The sequence below is a fragment of the Nycticebus coucang genome, chromosome X (assembly GCF_027406575.1).
Source record: "Nycticebus coucang isolate mNycCou1 chromosome X, mNycCou1.pri, whole genome shotgun sequence".
Classification (NCBI taxonomy): domain Eukaryota; kingdom Metazoa; phylum Chordata; class Mammalia; order Primates; family Lorisidae; genus Nycticebus; species Nycticebus coucang.
The window spans coordinates 1,676,551-1,697,351 of NC_069804.1; the positions used below are offsets into that span (position 1 = coordinate 1,676,551).

Below are 20,801 nucleotides of genomic sequence, written 5' to 3' on the forward strand. Positions count from 1 at the left end.
TTCCACCATGTGAGGACACAGTGAGAAGGCGTCATGTATGAACCAGGGAGTGAGTCCCCATCACTCACAGCACCTGCCACACTGGGATCTTCAGCCTCCAGAGAGGTGAGCAATAAATGTCTGTGGTTTGTAAGCCTCAGTGTCCTTATAAAGGGGCCCCAGAGAGCTCCCTCACCCCTTCCACCATGTGAGGACACAGTGAGAAGGCTCCATCTATGAACCAGGAGCTAAGTCCCCACCACTCATAGCACCTGTCACTCCGGGACCTTCAGCCTCCAGAGCCGTGAGTGACGCCTGCCTGTATTTAAGAACCACTTGGCTACAGCAGCCCAAACAGAGGAAGGCTCCTATTCTCAGAGAGCGATCTCTGTTATCCTTCAGGGAGTGTCAGAAGGAATCCACAAAAGGGATGCCGTGATTAGAAAGCAGTGTTTTCAAGGTCACCAAGAGTCACAGCAATGCCTCCCACACATTCAGTGGGTGACATTTGCAACAGAGCAGAGAAGAGAGAGCTTACATATACCTGTACATTCTTCTCTACATTCGACTTTGGTGTCCCCTTATCCAAACAATAAGATAACACCATTGCACTCTCGCCCGATGCTTGAGGACCATCCCAGCCAATGCAGGAGGCCAGTAACCTTCAACCCCTCAGACACCTTTAAGGTCACGCGTAAGGTGCACCCCACCTGCTCTGAAGGTCATCCATGTTCAGCTCGCCGACGTAATGTGTGGCCGAGGACACGGTGAGCACCCTGGCACTCTGGCCGGCAGATCCAGACACCCTCAGGGTGTCCAGGAGCAGATTGGTGAGCAGGAAGTGCCCCAGATAGTTCACGCCAATGTGTTCTTCAAATCCGTCCTGGGTCCTCCTCTCCGGAACCATCATGACCCCAGCTGGGAACACAAGGAGAATTTCAGGGAGGGTCAGACTGGGTGAGGAGGTGGAGAAGTTGGACAGGTGGATTTCAGGGATGTGGACGCAGTCCTGGGTTCCCAGAGGGGAGGGGACGGGCCCAGGCATCACCTCATCCTCCTGGGACTTGGTTTACTGCCTTGGGTATGGTGGGAGGTGCCTGGCCATCCCCGACATCCCTTTCTGCTCTGTGCCTCTGCACATCTGTGCTGTGACTTGGACGGTAACAGCAAAACACACCTAGGAGACGGAGGATGTTCTGAGTCACCCAAACTTGTGTCTGGGAAGTTAATTCTCCTGGACAAGGACAGTTGCTATGGCACTGCCCCCTCCACTGAGCATCCCATGAGTTCCTCAGCTATCCTGTGAGAAATGCTGAACCGAGTATGGACACAGCTGAGCCTCACCTCAGCTCTGGCCCAGCCTGATGAGTCACAATTCCATAAACAAAATCATCCCTGTACTCTCTGCCTCCCAGGTTCACAGCATGCCCCTCCCTAGAAAAGGCAAGTTACCCAGCTGCCCTTAAGTTCTTTCCACAAGGGTCTGACCTCAAACACATGCATGTCAGCAACATGCCTGGCCCACACTGACCCCGTCTTAAAGCAGGCCAGCTCGCCCAGATATAAGTGCACATGTAGGCGGCGCCTGTGGCTCAGTGACTAGGGCGCCGGCCCCTTATACCGAGGATGGCAGGTTCAAACCCAGCCCTGGCCAAACTGCAACAACAACAACAACAAAATAGCAGGGTGTTGTAGAGGGTGCTTGTAGTCCCGGCTACTCGGGAGGCTAAGGCAAGAGAATCGCCTAAGTCCAAGAGCTGGAGGTTGCTGTGAGCTGTGACACCAATCCTGCACATTGTACCCCTTGATTGCAGTAATGTACACAGCTATGATTTAACAATAAAAATAATGAAATTAAAATAATAAAATAAAATAAAAAACTATGAACAACAACAACAAAAAGAGTGCACATGTATATATATGTATGTGTTTACATGCACACATACATGGAGCAGTGTATTTATGTGAATTATGCATGCACGTGGGATGCTGTGTGTTTGCACATGTATGGGACACGTACATATTCACATGTGGACATGTGTCTACGTAGGCGTGCATTGGTATATCTGCATATATGCTTAATTGACTCAAATATGTGCACTCATATGCATGGTTCCATGCTGGTGTGTGTTCACATTCTTGAATATGCACGCAGACTTATAAATGCACACAGGTTTGTATGCACAGTAACCACGGCATGCATGCATATAGGACTATGAATTTGCATGTGAGCAGTGTGCATGCGTGTCTAGGCTCACCCACATATGTTTCCATACCTGCCTTCATACAACTGTACGTTTCTGTTTGTAACTGCAAAAAAAAAACAGGTAACTGCACGTATGTGTACATCTATGTAAGGACACTGTTTATAGCTATGTATGGATTTGAATGTGTCCATAAACGGCAAGCCCAGACGTGCACTGGGATTGTGCATTACCACACGCTGCTGTGTTTCTGCACCATTCACATTTGCAAATGTGTTGTTGTATGTGTTTGATTGACACACACACACACACACACAGACACAGCCCTGTGTACATGCACATATCCTGTGTTTGTGTTTTCACACAGGTAGGCATTTGCATTTGTATACGTGTAGCTATTTGTATCTGTGAATGTATCTATTTGTATCTATACAGGGTGGACTTAAAGTTCATGTGCAATTTAAAATAAGTATAGTTTTGCACACAAGCTTTAGGTCTACCCTGTAGGTATCTATTTGCATATGTGTGTATCTATTTATAGACATACATATCTATTTGTATATATATGTATCTATTTCTATACATGTATCCATTTACGTCCAAATGTATCCATGTCTGTATTATGTACTTATTTGTATATATGTGTATCTATTTGTATACACATGTATCTATCTCTCTATACATATCTATTTGTATGTATCTATTTGTATACACGTGTCTATCTCTATATGTATCTATTTATATACAAATGTGTCTATGTCTATATCATGTAACTATTTGTATATGTCTGTATCTATTTGTATACATATGTGTCTATGTCCCTATACATATCTATTTGTATGTATTTATTTGTATACACGTGTCTATCTCTATACATATATCTATTTATATACAAATGTATCTATGTCTGTTATGTACCTATCTGTATATGTGTGTATCTATTTGAATACACATGTGTCTATGTCTCTAAATGTACCTATTTGTATATGTCTGTATCCATTTGTATACACGTGTATCTATGTCTCTATACATGTATCTATATACAAATGTATCTATGTCTACATTATGTACCTATTTTTATGTGTGTGTGTCTATTTGTATACACGTGTCTATGACTATATATGTACCTATTTGTATATGTGTGTGTCTATTTGTATACACATGTATCTATGTCTCTATACGTACCTATTTGTATATGTTATGTACCTATTTGTGTGTATCTATTTGTATACATATGTATCTATCTCTATATGAATCTATTTATATACAAATGTATCTATGTCTATATACGTACCTATTTGTATATGTGTGTGTCTATTTGTATACACATGTGTCTATGTCTCTATATGCAACTATCTGTATACGTGTGTATCTATTTGTATACATGTGTCTATGTCTCTATACATATCTATTCGTATGTATTTATTTGTATACACGTGTCTATACATATATCTATTTATATACAAATGTATCTATGTCTGTTATGTACCTATCTGTATATGTCTGTATCCATTTGTATACACGTGTATCTATGTCTCTATACATGTATCTATATACAAATGTATCTATGTCTACATTATGTACCTATTTTTATGTGTGTGTATCTATTTGTATACACGTGTCTATGACTATATATGTACCTATTTGTATATGTGTGTATCTGTTTGTATACACATGTATCTATGTCTCCATATGTACCTATTTGTATACGTCTGTATCTATTTGTATACACGTGTATCTATGTCTCTACACATGTATCTATATACAAATGTATCTATGTCTACATTATGTACCTATTTGTATGTGTGAATTTATTTCTATATAGACAGGGTGGACACAAAGTTCACATGCAATTTAAATAGTAAACTACCCTGTATGTATGTATCTATTTATGTGTGTGTATCTATTTGCATACCTATGTATCTATCTAGATATCATTTGTATATGTGTTATATGTGTACGCATCTGTGTATACACTTATGCATCTATCCCTATGTATGTGACTATTTGTACAAGTGCATGTACCTATTTGTATACATATATGTCTTTATATATGTGTCTATTTGTATATGTACAGGGTGGACATAAAGTTCACATACAATTTGAGATCGTTTACTATAGTCAACGGAGTCCCAGGAGGATGAGATAACGCCTGGGCTGGACCCCTCCCCTCTGGGTGCCCAGGACCATGTCCACATCCCTGAAATCCACCTGTCCAAGTTCTCCACCTCCTCATACAGGGTAAACTATTTAAATAGTAAACTATTTGAAATTGTACATCAACTTTAGGTCCACTCTGTATATATACAAACAGATACATACACATATATAAACTATTAAAAAGTTTATATAGTGAATATAGTGAAGTATTTGAATTTGTACATGAACTTTTGTGTCCACCCTGTAAGTATCTATTTATACATGTTTACGGGTCTGTATCTATTGGTAGATGTGCGTGTATCTAATGGTTGATGTGCATGCATTTGTATCTGTACATGGGAGAATTTTTCTGTGTGCATGCATCTGTGTATGTGATTGTATCTGTGTGTGTGTTTTATTTACACACATATCTGCATGGGCTTGTGCACCGTATATGTGCCAATTTCCCCGCTCACTCCTTGGAGTACATGTATTTGCACATGTGCACGTCTTTGTATTTTATATGGACACCTATATGCACACACATATAAATGTGTACATATCTCTCTGTGTGTTTTGTGTATCCCCACCTGTACCCATGTTCCTAAGTGTTCCTCAATGGTGTACGCACATGTGTTTAGGAGTCTGTGCACTTTATACAGAGACAAGCTCACGTGTGCAAATGCAATTCTCTAACCGTTGCTGTTTATCTGTACGTGAGGCCACTTGCTTAATATTCCTCTCTGCCTGTGCGTGTCTAAGCATGTGGGTTTATGTGCCTGTGTGTTTTACACATATGTGGAGACGTGAGTACATACACAAATGTGTGTGTGCTTCTTCGGATATTGTGTATTTGTGTATCTGCACCTGTGTCCAGGTCTCTCGGTATTCCCAAGTATCTATGCGTATTTGACTTAATAATAATTAAAAAAAAAAAGAAATAAAAAGACGTTTTAAGCATGAAGTATTTGACATTTGCAGAACCTCAATCACTCTCTTTAAGAATAAAAATAAGGCCGGGCACGGTGGCTCATTTCTGTAATCCCAGTGCTCTGGGAGGCTGAGGTAGGTGGGTCCCTTGAGCTGAGGGGTTCGAGACCAACCTGAGCAAGAGTGAGACTCTGTGTCTACAAAAAATAGAAAAACTAGCTGGGCATCACGGCAAATGCCTACAGTCCCAGCTACTTGTGAGGCTGAGGCAGGAGGATCCCTTGCGCCCAAGAGTTTCAAGTTGCTGTGAGCTATGATGCCAGGGCACTCTACCCAGGTGAGACAGTGAGACTCAGCCTCAAATAAATAAATAAATAAATAAAAATAAAAAATAAAAGGCAAAGCAAAGAACCCATTGATCATTTCTGCAATCATCGGGTAAATCTACAAGCTTCCCACAACAAGCCAGAAAGAGGCCATCTGGCTCTGTTTGCAATGTGCTAACAACTGACATTTTTAAAAAGCGCCGTAAGCCTAAAGTATTTAACGTTTGCAGAGCCTGAATCACTTTCTTTAAGAATAAAGATAAGAAAAGCACAAAGTCTGGCTGCTCATGGGATTTGGAAATGTGCTTTCTGGAGCTCAGCTCGCGCCGATTTTCAAGACCAGTGAAGACATGTGACTGGTTAACAGGAGTTTTGGGGGGAAGATGCTGGAGAACATAGTTTGGAGAAGTGCTGGAGACCCTGTTCTACCCTCTTGGACCCTAAACAATACCATTGCCAGCACCCTACCTTGGGACTGGCTATAGTTAAAAGACCTATTTGCATAAGTTGAAACTGGCAGGTCCAACATAGTTGCCTCAAGGACACTTACGGGTCATCCAACAAGGCCAAATCTGGTACACACCCCAGGGCAGGCAACTATGGGGAGAATCCTTCCCTTCCTCTGTCAGGGGTGTCCAACCTGCAGCCCGGGGAGCACAAGCTGACTTTATGCGGCCTGTTCTGCTTCACTGTGGAGTCAGATATAGTGGACAGTAGGCACGGACCTTTCCTTTTGCTCATCTAGTTTCATTAGTATTGTGTATTTTCTGGGTGGCCCCAGGAAACACTTGCTCTTCCAATTTTTGCAGAGAAGAAAAACGTTGGACAGCCCTGCAGAATGAAGGTGCATCTGCCCAGGGCCCAGCACCCTGGGCAGGTGGTGGGTCCATTCCATGTCTCCACTGGGCCACCTTGGTGGGACTAGTGTTTGTCCTGACGGCTTCTGGGATGCAGGGGACGTTCCCAGCTCTGGCACTGACGCTCTGGAGTGCCAGAGCTTTCCAGGCACTCCAAGGTGCTGGGCATCCCAGGGAAGAGGCAGCTTGGGTGAGAAGGGTGCTCCCGTCGACAGTGAAGCTGAGGGTTGTCACCGCCTGGACAACCTCTTTAAAAGTGCAGAATAAAAACACAGCAGGTAGCGTGGCACCCGTAGCACAGTGGTTACGGCACCGGTCACATACACCAAAGTTGGAGGGTTCAAACCCGGCCCAGGCCACCTAAACAACAATGACAACTGTAACAAAAAATAACCGGACGTTGTGGCAGGTGCCTGTGGTCCCAGCTACTTGGGAAGCTGAGGCAAGAGAATCGCTTGAGCCCAAGAGTTGGAGATTGCTGTGAGCTGGGATGCCACCTCACTCTACCAATGGTGATATAGTGAAACTCTGTCTCAAAAATAAATAAATAAATTAATTAATTAATAAAAAATAACACAGTAGGAATGAAGCAAACAGCGCTGTTTCTGCCGATCATGCCGTGGCAAACACATTCCTGTAAATACGGTGTCCTGAGGGGCACTTGGCTCATGACAGGCACCAGCACACTCATGTAATGAAGGGTCCACGGAGGGCACGGGTGTCCTGTAACTTTCACGGGGACCCCACGGCACCAAAGGGCTTTTCTCCCATGGCTGTGAGAATTCCCGGTGGGATGCGCCTGCAGCTTGTGGGGATTTTCACAGGACTCACCATTGTTCACCAAGACGTGCAGAGGCATGTTCTTCATCTGGAAGTTCTGGACAAACTGCCGGACGGACCTCATGGAAGCCAGGTCACAGTACAAAAATTCCACTGTACAGAGAGAGAAAAAGCACGGGGTCGGCATCTCCCAGCCCGGCCCAGGTAAAAGCGAGTGCTAAGAGGGCCACGTCTATCCCCCTGGTGGGGAGAGAAAGTGGCTGGATCAGAAAAACCAGCCGGGCACAAGATGGTGGCGGATGGCAGAGGGACCCGCGGTGAGTCACAGCCACCCTGGGAGCTGCCTCCTGTCGAGAGTCCTGCTGGCAGGAAGGGGGACACTGCAGTGAGGTGAGATCACTCAGGACTGAGCACCTGCCCGCAGCATGGCCATATGGGGGGGACAGATGCCCACTGAACAGTCACACTCATCCTGGGCTCCCGCCCTCACAGCAGGTGACACAAAGTCCCAGAGAACAAAGAGCAGAGAACAAAGTCCCCTACGGCCCAGACATAGGCGGCAGGCATTCTGCCCCGGACATGGAGGAATCACATCTGCTGGGAGTTAAGCTGCGTCGTCGCCCTGGAACCCACGTCAAGGATGCATGTGGTGAGAAGGGCCACAGGCGCGGTGAGTCCAGGGTCCTCTTGGACTCCAAAGTACCCCGTGAAAACGGCCTTCAAATTACAGGCTTCTGTTTCTCCATGTCCTGAGAATACTTTACATTGGTAACCAAAAGGTGGAAATTTCAAAGACATGAATAATTTTCCAAGAAGAGACAAAGTATGAAAATCTAATCAAGGACAGGGGTCTAACCATGGGAATGAGAGAAACAAAATAATAAGGGGATGATGTCATGGGACGGGGAGGGAGGCAGGCGGCATTTTAGCAACTGACACCAGGGATGGGGGCTGCAGGAGACGACGTTTTTCATGCCTCTTGGAGCAGCTTCAGAGAAACATTCATTTCTATTTAGGGGAACTAGACAAATAAAAGTAATAATGGGCTTTGTTCCTGGGTCTCGTTTTGTTTATTTTATTTTTTTATTAAATGAGGTGGGATTCCCACCATCTTTTTTTTAGAGACAGAGTCTCACTTTGTCGCCCATGGTAGAGTGCCTTGGCATCACAGCTCACAGCAACCTAGTCCAGCTCCTGGGCTTAGGCGATTCTCTTGCCTCAGCCTCCCAAATACCTGGGACTATAGGTGCCCGCCATAACGCCCGGCTATTTTTTTGTTGTAGTTTGGCTGGGGCTGGGTTTGAACCCACCACCCTCAATGTATGGGGCTGGTATCCTACCCACTGAGCCACAGGCGCCACCCAACAGAGTTTCTTTGATTAAATTTTTTTTTTTGAGACAGACTCTGTCACCCTGGGGTTGACTGCAATGACAGACATCATCATAGCTCAAGCAATCCTCCTGTCTCAGACTCCTGAGTAGCTGGGACTATAGACACCTGTCATCACATTCAGCTATTTTTACTATTTTAAGTAGAGACAGGGTCTCTATCTTGCTCAGGGTGGTCTCCAAGACTAATTTTTTTTTTAACTTAGTCCATTACCGTGTTTTGCGGTAGAGACCGTCCATTCATTAGTATTTAGTTTTATCCTTATGTATGTTTCTACTGACCCCCAAGCCTCACTTAATTGTCTTTATCAGAGCTGGACCTCCGTTTTGCAATCACTTACGGGGAATGGACAGAGCTGTGTCTTTGTAGGTCCCTGCCTGCCCCACCGTGAGCCTCTGAGTCCCAGAACACAATGTTTTGATATCGGGTTACCCTGTTGTGGATAACAGGTCTTTATTATGTCAGACACCTGCAGTAATATTTATCCAGGAACAAGGTTAACTGCCGCCCTGTAAACAGAAACAGGTTATGTTGCCAGAGAAGGGGAATGCAAATGAAAGATCAGAATTTCTTTTCCCTCTCTGAGTAGTTGTGAGTACTCGTGGGTATCCTATTTAGCTACTCTCACGCCGCCAGATTAATTTAGAGAATAAATTAATGGTATTTATAAATTTGTGTCATCACAGCCATATCATGCACCCGACTCCGGCTGTGTTGAATAAGTATTCTTGCCTCCCTGGTGGGGTATATAACTGAACAATGCAGAGGGCTAGGGAGGCCAACCCTGCAAAATACATCCACATACAAAACTTTTGGCATCCCTCAAAAACTTAACTACTAATAGACCATCGTCAACAGAAACCTTACCCATAATGTCAGCAGTTACACATTACACACAGCCGGGCACAGTGGCTCATGCCCGTCGTCCCAGCCCTCTGGCAGGCTGAGGCAGGTGGATTGCCGGAGCTCAAGAGTTCAAGATCAGCCTGAGCAAAAGCAAGATCTCATCTCTACCCCCCCCCCACAATAGAAAAATGAGACAGGCATTGTGGTAGACACCTGTAGTCCCAGCTGCTTGGGAGGCTGAAGCAGTAATATTCCTGTAGCCCAAAGTTTGAGGTTGCTGTGAGTTATAAGGACACCATGGCACTGCACTAGAGCAAGACTCTGTCTCTAAAAATAAATAAATAAGGCGGCACCTGTAGCTCAGTGGGTAAGGGCACCGGCCACATACACTGAGGCTGGAGGGCTCGAACCCGGCCCCGGCCAGCCAAAACAATGACGACAACTGCAACAGCAACAAAAATAAATAAATACATAAATAAATAAAATAATTAAAAAAATGCACATTTATAAGTAATGTGTATTCTTATAGTAAGGAAGAGAAAAAATCGTGCTATTAACAACATCAAAACCAGAGAAAATGTATTTTCTGTTCATTATGCTAAATCAGATCAGCAGTAAAATCTTCACCTTGAGTTGGCTGGGGAGGAGCTGGAGGAAAGGCAGGGTTGGGTTCTGCTGTGTCCCGCATGGCAGAGACAAAATAAAATCCACACATGGTGAACCTACATTGTTCATGGGTCAGTTGTATGTGACTAAGCAGCCTGGTGTTTCTTAAGCCATCGTGGCGGGGTGTCTCAGATTATCTGGGGGGTTGTGGTGGCTTAAATGCAGATTGGGGGCCCCCAAACCTGGGGTTTTTCACCCCACAGGTCAGGCCTAGGACCTAACAAGTGATATTTAGAACAATGCCGACAGGGACCCTGGCTATAACTCTGCCATGTCATGGCCCTGCATAGCTCCAGGAAATGAGGTCCACTGACGTCAAAACCCATCCTGGGAGCAGGTGCCTCTGTTCTGACTCCCAGCAGATGTTAAGCGAGTCCACACCGGGGGAAGCCTGGTCTCACAAAGGAGAACCATGGAAATGCAACCTGTGCAGCTGTGAAATTCACAGTACTTAATTAAATAAAAAAGTTTCTACTCAGCAAAGGCAAGAACAGAGCCACCAGACAGCCTACAGAATGGGGAAAACTATTTGCAAACTACACATCTGACAGAGGGCTGACTGAGACGCAGAACCCACAAGGAAGGAAAACACATCAGCATAAAAAAAGCAAGTCTGACCTCATTAAAAGGTAAGCTGTGTGGGCAGCGCCTGTGGCTCAGTTGGTAAGGCGCGGGCCCCATATACCAAGGGTGGCGGGTTCAAACCCGGCCCTGGCTGAACTGCAACCAAAAAATAGCCGGGTGTTGTGGTGGGCGCCTGTAGTCCCAGCTACTTGGGAGGCTGAGGCAAGAGAATCGCTTAAGCCCAGGAGTTTGAGGTTGCTGTGAGCTGTGACGCCACGGCACTCTACCGAGGGCAACATACCCTGTTTTCCCGAAAATAAGACCTCCTTACAGGAAAGATAAGACGTCCCCTGAAAATAAGACCTAGCGCATCTTTGGGAGCACTCCTTAAAATAAGACACTGTCTTATTTTCGGGGAAACAGGGTAGTAAGACTGTTTCAAAAAAAAAATAAATAAATAAAAATAAAAATAAAAAGGAATGCTTGTACACCGTTAGCGGGAATGGAAATTAGTACAGCTCTCCAGAAAACAGTATGTCGCTTTCTCAAAGAACCAAAAGTGGAAATACAATTTGATCTAGAAAGTCTATTACGGAGGACAGACCCAAAGGAAAAGAATTCATTATATGAAAAAGAGGCCTGTGACTGAATGTTTGCAACAGCAAAATTCATAATTGCAGAGCTATGGAATTGGCCTAAGGGCTGATCAGTTCATGAGTGGATGAAGAAATTGTGCCACACACACATACACATATATGCACACACACATATATATACATGCATGTATCAAACACACATATATACACATGCAAAGACACACATGTGTGTATATGTGCAAATATGCAAATATATGCATGTATGCAAATAATTATGCAAATATATGCATGTACATGAGCAAACATGCAAATGTATGCATATGCGAACAAACATGCAAATGCATGCGAACAACATGCAAATATATGCATATGTATGAGCAACATGCAAATATATGCAAACGCACACATACCCAAGCGCATGTATACAAACACCCATGTATACATGCAAACACAATACGTATAGACACATGTGCATTCATGCAAACACACACACACCTCATGGCATATTCCTCAGCCATAAGAAGAATGAAATAATATCATTGCAGTGACTTGGATGGAACTGGAGAATGTTACCCCAGGTGAAGTGTCTCAGGAATGGAGAAACAAATGTCATGAGGTCTCAGTAGGAGCTGAGGGGGAGCTGAATAAGTGCCACCAAGAGCATCAGGAGGTAAGCAGCAGGGAGGGAGGGGGGATGCAGCATGAAATCTTGCATCAAATATACTCTGCTCCCTTCTGGGGATGGGCACGCTACAAGTCCTGACTTCAGCACAACACAATTTATCCACGTAACAAGAATACATGATTTGGCGCCCGTGGCACAGTGGTTCTGGTGCCAGCCACATACACAGAGGCTAGCGGGTTCAAACCCGGTCTGGGCCAGCTAAATGACAACTGCAATAAAAGATTAGCCAGGCTTTGTGGCGGGCACCTGTAGTTCTGGCTGCTTGGGAGGCTGAGGCAGGAGAATTCCTTAAGCCCAAGAGTTCGAGGTTGCTGTGAGCAGTGCCATGGCCCTCTACTGAGGGTGACATGATGAGAGTCGGTCTCAAAAAAAAAAAAAGTGGAAAACTACTTGATTCCCTAATATTTTGAAATACAAATCAGAAAAAAAAAAGAAGCAGGGCTGGATCTTGCCCTACTTGCCGCACTGAAGCAACAGTTCCCCAGAGCCAGCGAGGGTGGAGTCAGTTCTAGAAAACAGCTGGAAACCTTGAGAAAACAAAGCTGCTTTATTTCTAATTTTTTTTTTTTTTTTGTAGTTTTTGGCCAGGGCTGGGTTTGAACCCACCACCTCCGGCATACGGGGCCGACACTCTACCCCTTTGAGCCACAGGCGCCACCCAAAGCTGCTTTATTTCTTTGTTGGGGTCCCGTCTCCCACGTACTGTGAATTTATTTACACACTTGGCCCCTCATTGTCCTGCTCTGAGAAGGTGCCAGGATCTCAGCACTAAAGGAAGTTGAAGAGCACATCCATCAGGCACTTTCAGCAGCTCTCTCAGAGGGAAAGGGACCCACAAGGCAGCGCTGAGGGTTTGTGAAAACCAATGAACGCTTATTTTTCTAAAAGCTCCCGACTGCCATATTCCTCGTGTCCCTCTCCCGCAAACTCTACTCTGCTGTTGTTGCTCAACCGTGGAAGTCGGCTGAAGGGTGTTTGCTGTAATGAGGCTTCTTAAGTCTTAAAGCCAAGTACCTGTCCATGGGAACTTACTTGGAAATCGTCTCAGCAGAAATCATTAAGTGAAGAATGCAAGGATGAAATCAGGCTATACTTCTGGTGGGACTTAAATCCCATCTCTGGTGTCCTCATAAGCCAAAGAAAACACAAACACACCCAGAAACAGAGGATACGCCTTCAGGGGAGGCTCCTTCCTGTCTCTCCCAGCTCCTGGGGGCTCCAGGCGTCCCTGGGCTTGTGGCCACATCACTCCAGTCTCTGCCTCCGTCTCCACGTGGCTTCTCCTCTGTGTCTGTGTCTCCTCTGCTGTCTCTCAGGAGGACACCTGTCATTGGACGTAGGTCCCTCTCTGATCCAGGGTGTTCTCATGTCAAAATTTTTCACTTGAGTATATCAGCAAAGATCCTATTTCCAAATACGTAAAATCACACTTAGAAGCTGCAGTAGGACATACTATGTTTTGTAGGGGTAGGAAGGGTGTGACCATTCAATTCCCAACTGACGCTGAATAGGACTAAATGAAGCAGTCTCACATGGTCTCTGTGTGAGGCTCAGAAGGTCTTATTTGTGGACGTGGAGATCTGCTAAAGATGGTATCGTGAGCCGGAACAGGCATCTGTAAACCACAGACCCAGGAAACAGATGCCAGACCAGAATCCTAATGTTCTAATCAGAGCCCCAACTTGTCTCTTCCCTCGGAGAGTTACAGCAGAACTCTGTGCTCCCCATCCCTGAGTCACCTTTTCAGGCCACAGTCACCCTGAAACTTCCCTGGCCGCTTCTATTTCTGGGTCCTAGGCAGGAGGTGCCCAGCACGCCCATCTGGCCAGCCCCGTATCTGCCTTTGGGTACAGCCTGGCCTTTCTCCCAAGGCCCCAAGCATAAAAATAGCCAGCAGACCAGCTCAGCAGCTGACAAGCATATGAGCTGTTTGTTCCTACCCCAGAAGCTCACAGACGCCTGGGGTGGCCCGAGGTGTGGCCCTCGGCCACAGACAGAAGCTCTTCCGTTCATTTTTGTGGCACTGGCAGACTTAAAGCAAAGCCCGTGTCAGCCCCCTGCTCTCACTCCAGTCCTTAGAGCTGCTGATAAGACCACAAGACTCTTCTTCCAACTTTGAAAGGAAAACACATCAGCAAGTTTGACCCCATTAAAAAGGAGGTCAGTCTCCCTCTGTCAGCTTGACTAGATTGCTGGGGTCTTAGCCTAGTTCACAGTAACATCAAGCTCCTGGGCTCAAGAGATCCTCCTGCCTCAGCCTCCCGAGTAGCTGGGACCACAGGCACCTGACACAGTGCCTGGCTAATTTCTCCTATTTTTTGGTAGACACAGGGGTCTTGCTATGTTGTCCAGGCTGGTCTCAAATTCCTGGTCTCAAGAGATCCTCCTGCCTCAATCTCCCAAGTATCTGGGACCACAGGCACCTGCCACGATGCCTGGATAATTTCTCCTATTTTTTGGTAGAAACAGGGGTCTTGCTATGTTGTCCAGGCTGGTCTCAAATTCCTGGTCTCAAGTGATCCTCCTGCCTCAGCCTCCCAACTAGCTGTGAGTCCAGGCACCTGCCACAATACCCGGCTACTTTTCCTATTTATTTATTTATTTTTTTTGTAGACACAGGGGTCTTGCTATGATGTCCAGGCTGGTCTCAAATTCTTATTCTTCCATGACCTTCCTGCTTCAGCCTCCCAAAGATGAGAGCCACAGATTACACATGAGAGCCACAGTGCCCAGCGCCTGATTGTTAACCTCTTAGAAGCCCCTTCTGTGAACACGTCCCACCTGTGCTGAGAGTGTTTTCCCATCTCTGTGTTCACATCCCAGAGTGCCATCATTTCCTGGCAAACCAGTATATTTCCCACCTACCTGTTCTTCCTCCCACCAGCTGTCTTGAAACTATTGTCAAGCTAAACCTCCTAGAATAGCTCAAGTGGCTCCCACCGCCTTTCGTAAAGCTCCACAGCTTCTCTTCACAGTAAATCTAACTCAACTATAAGGTGACTTCAGGGTTCCATCACTAGGTCTTATTCTTGTTGGTAGCAGTATAATCTGTGAATTTTCCCTGCATTCAACGACATTTTATTTACCGCACAAGCCAGTTTGTAACATAGTGGCATCAGCCCCCAGCTGCATTATAAACCCACTGCAGGGACACTCATGTTCTCTAAGCAATTTTTCAATGTTTTGTAGTGAAGGGGTCTTGCAACACTGTCCAGGCTGATCTCAAAGATCTGGTCTCAAGCAATCCTCCCGCATCAGCCTCTCAGTTCCATATTAGCTTCACCTGTGACAAAACCGGGACACTGCCGATTCCCCAACAATGGCACGTTCTCGACAGTCTAAGAGCTGGGAATCTCTACTCACTCGCAAGCCAAATCCTGGCCCAGGCGGGGAGCTCAAACAGGACCTGTCAGAAGGCTTCCCTGGCACAGAGTGATTGCACCTGCCACAAACATAGTTGGTAAGAAAGGAAGGGGAGACCTGAGAACAGGGGAGAATAAAGCCAACGAGAAGTATAAATCTTATCTATAGGAAAAAAGGCATCTCAGAACTAGGAAACCAACATTGTTGGCTCGTTGCCCTGGCCCCTGAGAAGTGACCCCTGAGCTGTGTGCAATTCTGGACGCAAAGTCGTCCGTGTTCTGGCTCAGGCTGGCTTGAGGTATAACCAGCTCCTTGTGACCTGAGTTTAGATATATGTGTGACCGTCACTCCGAATGTTGGCTTATTTTTATTGATAATTTCTCTTAAAGAATAAAAAATAACATATTAAGGTTGCAGAGTGTGGGGAAGGGAGGCTAAGAGATGTAGGACCATGTAGGAAGAAGCCAGATCGCAGCGGACAGTCAGAAGGAAAAGGCTCCCGGATGTCCGTCATGGGGTCTTTTCGGCCCTTGCAAAGAGAGGAGAGGAGGAACGGCTTCGTGGATGTGTTGATGCAGAGCTGGAACACGAGAAGTGGAAAGTGCGCTCCTCCACCACTGTCGGCTACAGAAATGGGTCGCTACGGCAAATAATTTGGAGGTTCCTCAAATACACTGAAAACGCAACTAGTAGGAGATTGGGTGATTCTGAGAATTTATCCAAACGCATCACAAACAGGACCTTGCAGAGATGTGTACGTGTCCAGGGCAGCAAGACTCACAGCAGCCGTGGTGTGGGACCGGCCTGAGCGCCCTGCACGGATGGGGAAAGTGGAAACAGAAATGATTCAGCCACAACAAAGAGGGAAATCTCGGCCGTCGGGACAATGTGCGTGAACCTGGAGGGCAGGATGCCTGCTAAAATGAGCCACACACAGAAAGACGAACACCACTGCATCCCACGTACAATACAGGTCTACGACAATTAAGTTCAAGAATGCATCCTAGACAAAGTGCTACAGACCTGACAGCTGAATACCACTGTGGTCACATTCGAGGCGCTCGCCTTGGGAGGTGACTGACCCCAGAACCTCGTCTACCCTTCACAGCAATTTTTCTAGGGAGACTTTGCAAACGTAGTTGTCCCCCCTCGTACACTGACAGCGCTCAGTGCAGAAAAAGAATTCCAAACTGCTCTGAGGAGTGGACTAGGTGCTGGGGTGGGTGCGTGCCTTCCCCAGGGGAGTGCCTCGAAGGTGACCATAGTGATATTTAGCTATGAGGCAGGTAGCACTCTCTGTAGGACGCGTTCTCAAACTTCACTGTGGAATAGAAAATAGCAGAAGTGAGAGGTGAAAAAAGGAGAATGGTACAAGGGGAGGATAAGAAGATAATGTAAATGGGTTCACAGGTCCATCTATGGCACCAGTTCTAGAAAAACATAAAAGATGTGAAGTCTCCATCAATAATACTTCTTTTCTTTTCTTTTTTGAGACAGAGTCTTACCACGGTACCCTCAGTAGAGTACCGTGGCATCACAGCTCACAGCAAGCTCAAACCCTTGGGCTCAAGCGATGCTCTTGCCGCAGCCTCCGGAGTAGCTGGGACTACAGGTGCCCGCCACAATACCCAGCTATTTCTTGGTTGCAATTGTTATTGTTGTTCAGTAGGACTGGGCCAAGCTCGAACCCGCCAGCCTCAGTGTATGTGGCCGGCACCCTACCCACTGAGCTACGAAGCTGGAACATATTCTTCCTAGTAAAGTATCTGAAAAATGGGGGGGGGGGGAAGTATCCAGTGTACTCAGTACTACTATGAAATCAATATATAATCACCTACACATTCATATGAATGGCAAAACATAACTATAGTCCAGAAAGTAGAAGGGAAGAGGAGAGAGGGACGGAGGGAAGGGGGCGTATGGGAGGAGGGAGGGTATGTGGAGGGACTTCACCTAAGGTGCATGACGCAATGGTACATTTCAAATCTGTTAAGAAATGAGTATAATTGTGATGGATGTGTTAATCAGTGCAATGTAAGCATTTCACACTGTATATCAAATCAGTACACTGAACCCCATAAATGCATCAATGTACACAGTTATGCTTTAATAAAAAAATCAGTTCTGGAGAGCCATTGTCTGATATTACTTGTAACGTTAACAAGAGTTCGCTGTACACTTAAAATCTTGCCTTCTTGGCAAGATTTTTAACACTCATCTCTTGTGTCAAGTGTTTTTGCCACACTACAATCAAATAAATTAAAAAAAAAATCAAAGCAAATTCTGTAAAGGTTCAAATACACCATACAATTCAAAATGAAACGGGTTCAAAATGTCCATACCAAAAAATAATAATAACAATTAAACAATAAATATTGTAGAAGAAAGTTGGGGAAAACTGTTGACAAAATTGACCTGGGAAAAGACTGTATAAAGAAGACTCCTCCCTTGGCAATTGCAGCAACACCAAAAATAAATAAATGGGCTCAGAGCCTGTAGTTCAGTGGTTAGGGCACTGGCCACATACACCGGGGCTGGAGGGTTTGAGCCCGGCCTGGGGCCAGACAAACAACAATGACAACAACAACAACAAAAATAGCCAGGCTTTGTGGCGGGTGCCTGCAGTCCCAGCTACTTGGGAGGCTGAGGCAAGAGAATCTCTTAAGCCCAAGAGTTTGAGGTTGCTGTGAGCTGCGACGCCATGGCACTCTACTGACGGTGACATAGTGAGACTGTCTCAAATTAAATAAATAAATAGGATATGATCAAGCTAAAAACAGCTAAAGCAAACAGCCTTTGGAATGGGAGAAGATTTTTGCATGTTACAAATCGGACAAAGGGCTGATAATCTGCAGAAAACTCAAACTACTCAACAACAACAACAAAAAAAGCAAACAACCCCATCTATAAGTGGGCAAGCGGCTTGAACAGAAACTTCTCTGAAGAAGACAGAAAAATGGCCAACAAACACCTGAAAAAATGCTTATCATCCCTCCTCATAAGAGAAATGCAAATCAAAACCAGCCTGAGATATCAGCTCACCCCAGTGAGAATGGCCCACATCACAAAATCCCAAAGCTGCAGGTCACCAGAAAGAACAAACATCATTGCGTGAATGGTTGTAAGTGGCCCAGACTGGGGGGTCCATGCCGGGCACATCTGGTGTCTGCATCAGGCTTTTGGGTCAGCCCTGGGTCCTTGGAACCGTGAATAGGCAGCTGGTGCTGCAGGGCTCAGCTCCTGGGGTCCCGGTTCTAGGAGCCCTGTCCCTCTAGATGAGACCTCCAGACCAGACCCTGGGGTGAGCAGGATAGGAGCTTGGCACCCCAGCCTCTTGTCCAAGATGACCCCAATCAATGGAGCTCAAGTTGCAAGGATTGAAGCCGCTATCCTTGACTTGTTAACTACTTCCTTCTCTGCTCCCTCAGCTCTTTCTGGAGGACCACCTGGGACATCTGCTTTTTCAGTAAACAGCAAAGCTCTTGATCCACCAAAATCCCAGCCACTCAAAGAGCATCAGATCTGCTCCTGGAGTCTCCACCCAGAGACCAGCAAGCAAAGTAAATGGTTCTTTGAGGAACCCTCTAAACGATGATACGACTCTACAGAAAAATAAATAGCATCGTAAGCTGTTCAGCACCCAGCGCACCCTTGGGAGAGGATTTGCAAAGCAGCCAAGTGGATAACATCTGCTTTCTTCAGCACAACCTCAGAATGACTCATAGGCACACCAGTTATTAGCAAGCAGATGATGGTTCAACCCTAACTCCTACTAGGCTGCCTCCAAGGACTGGAGCTGTGTCAGGTGTCCCATGGATGGAGTTGTCACAATGCCCTCCCGCCTGCAGGGTGGAGCCCCCGGGGAGCTCACAGCTGACTCACTTTTAGGAGACATCACTGCACTCAACCTCAACGCACCACACAACAATTCTGTGAAGTCCTTCTGGCTTTGTGGAATGCGGGATGAAATCAAAGGAGCTATAAATTGTCTTATACCATTTGGCACCAACAAGTTTTGGGGGGCATTGCGCCTGGACTGCCTTGTTGGAACTTGTCACAGTGGAAGCTGTTTTGGAATAAGAAACTGGAATTTTGGTATCTCCAGGAGCTTTAGCAGACGGGTGATCACTTTCAGGGGTAACCACAAGCCGTCGCAAAGGCTTCTAAGGCAACTAGAAGAAATCTGTAAGATCAGCCTTAGCAGAGAAGAATTAAGAAAAGAAGGACTTTGGCTCAGGCACCCAAATAGTGATTCTTCCTACAATCTCTATGAGTCGATTTGAACCATCAAAGTACTGGAGACCAAGGGTCTAACACTATCTCCTGGTATGTCAGTGATGGCTGAAGTAGGGACTTTTTCAGCTCTATGGAGAATCTGACGGGGCCCAGAAAAGTCACATACCACCCAGTAAGCCACGTTGTCCAGAATGAAGAGTAGCTTGGGGAATTGGGGGCATGTTTGATATCCTATTAAGACATAGAATCCCTTGGGCGGCACCCGTAGCTTAGCAGCTAGGGCGCCAGCCACATATACCAAGGCTGGCGGGTTTGAACCCGGCCCGGGCCTGCTAAACAACCATGACAACTACAATAAAAAAAAACACCCGGGTGTTGTGGTGGGCGCCTGTAGTCCCAGCTACTTGGGAGGCTGAGGCAAGACAATCACTTAAGCCCAAGAGTTTGAGGTTGCTGTGAGTTGTGATGCCACAGCACTCTACCCAGGGTGACAGCTTGAGACTCTGTTTCAAAAAAAAAAAAAAATTCACAAAATCCCACTTATTCATAACCCAATACAGTAGAACCTCTGTAAGTTCTGACCACCCAAGGGACTGTAACCAACTGGTCAACACACGGAGGTGGTCAACAAAAGGAACCAGGCCTGCCCCATTGGTACCTATGGTGCCTGTCTGGTCTGTGAAAATCAGGTCAACATAAGGAGGTGGTCAGTGTAGGGAGGGGTCAGCTATGGAGGGTCTACTGTATTTCCTGGGGACAGGATTCCCTAAGAAACCAGGTAATACCTGAATCACAAAAACAGGCATAGTAAGAGTTCAGGGGAATACTAGTAGTTCTAAGTTGACAAACATTTTTTTAAGCACTAAGGAATCATGTGCCTGCAAGGGACGCTTTCTAATTTGGAAGGAGCAGACAACTGGTGGGAAGACGGCAACGGGCCACCAGAAAGGGAAGCAGCTCTTCTCAAGAGCCCCTTCCTTGCGTGGCTAACAGCAGCGAGGTGAGATAAGGGAACGGGGATATGTGGGACGTGGCCACCCTCCCAGCTGCAGGGCTGAGGTCCCCGGGAGCTCACAGGGGACTCTGCAAGGCTGTGGTTGGAGGACGACAGGGAATGATCTCTCGGCAAGTCACAGACGTGGCACAAATAAGACAGACCACTGATGGATGGACGGACGGTGACCCTGGGTCACAGACAGAATGACGCAACGGATAGCTGGCCCCACGCCAGGGTTTCCCT

At 46.1% G+C, this 20,801-nt stretch overlaps 1 protein-coding gene across 1 annotated transcript in view; it reads right to left on the reverse strand.

The window, feature by feature from the left end:
* Positions 1 to 20,801, reverse strand: part of DHRSX (dehydrogenase/reductase X-linked) — a 170,848-nt gene that overhangs the window by 56,098 nt on the left and 93,949 nt on the right. The window contains exons 4-5 of the mRNA XM_053579543.1: positions 7,267 to 7,368; positions 690 to 897 (exon numbers count right to left, since the gene is read on the reverse strand). Of these exons, the coding sequence (XP_053435518.1) occupies positions 690 to 897; positions 7,267 to 7,368 (310 nt within the window). The remainder of the gene's footprint in view (positions 1 to 689; positions 898 to 7,266; positions 7,369 to 20,801) is intronic.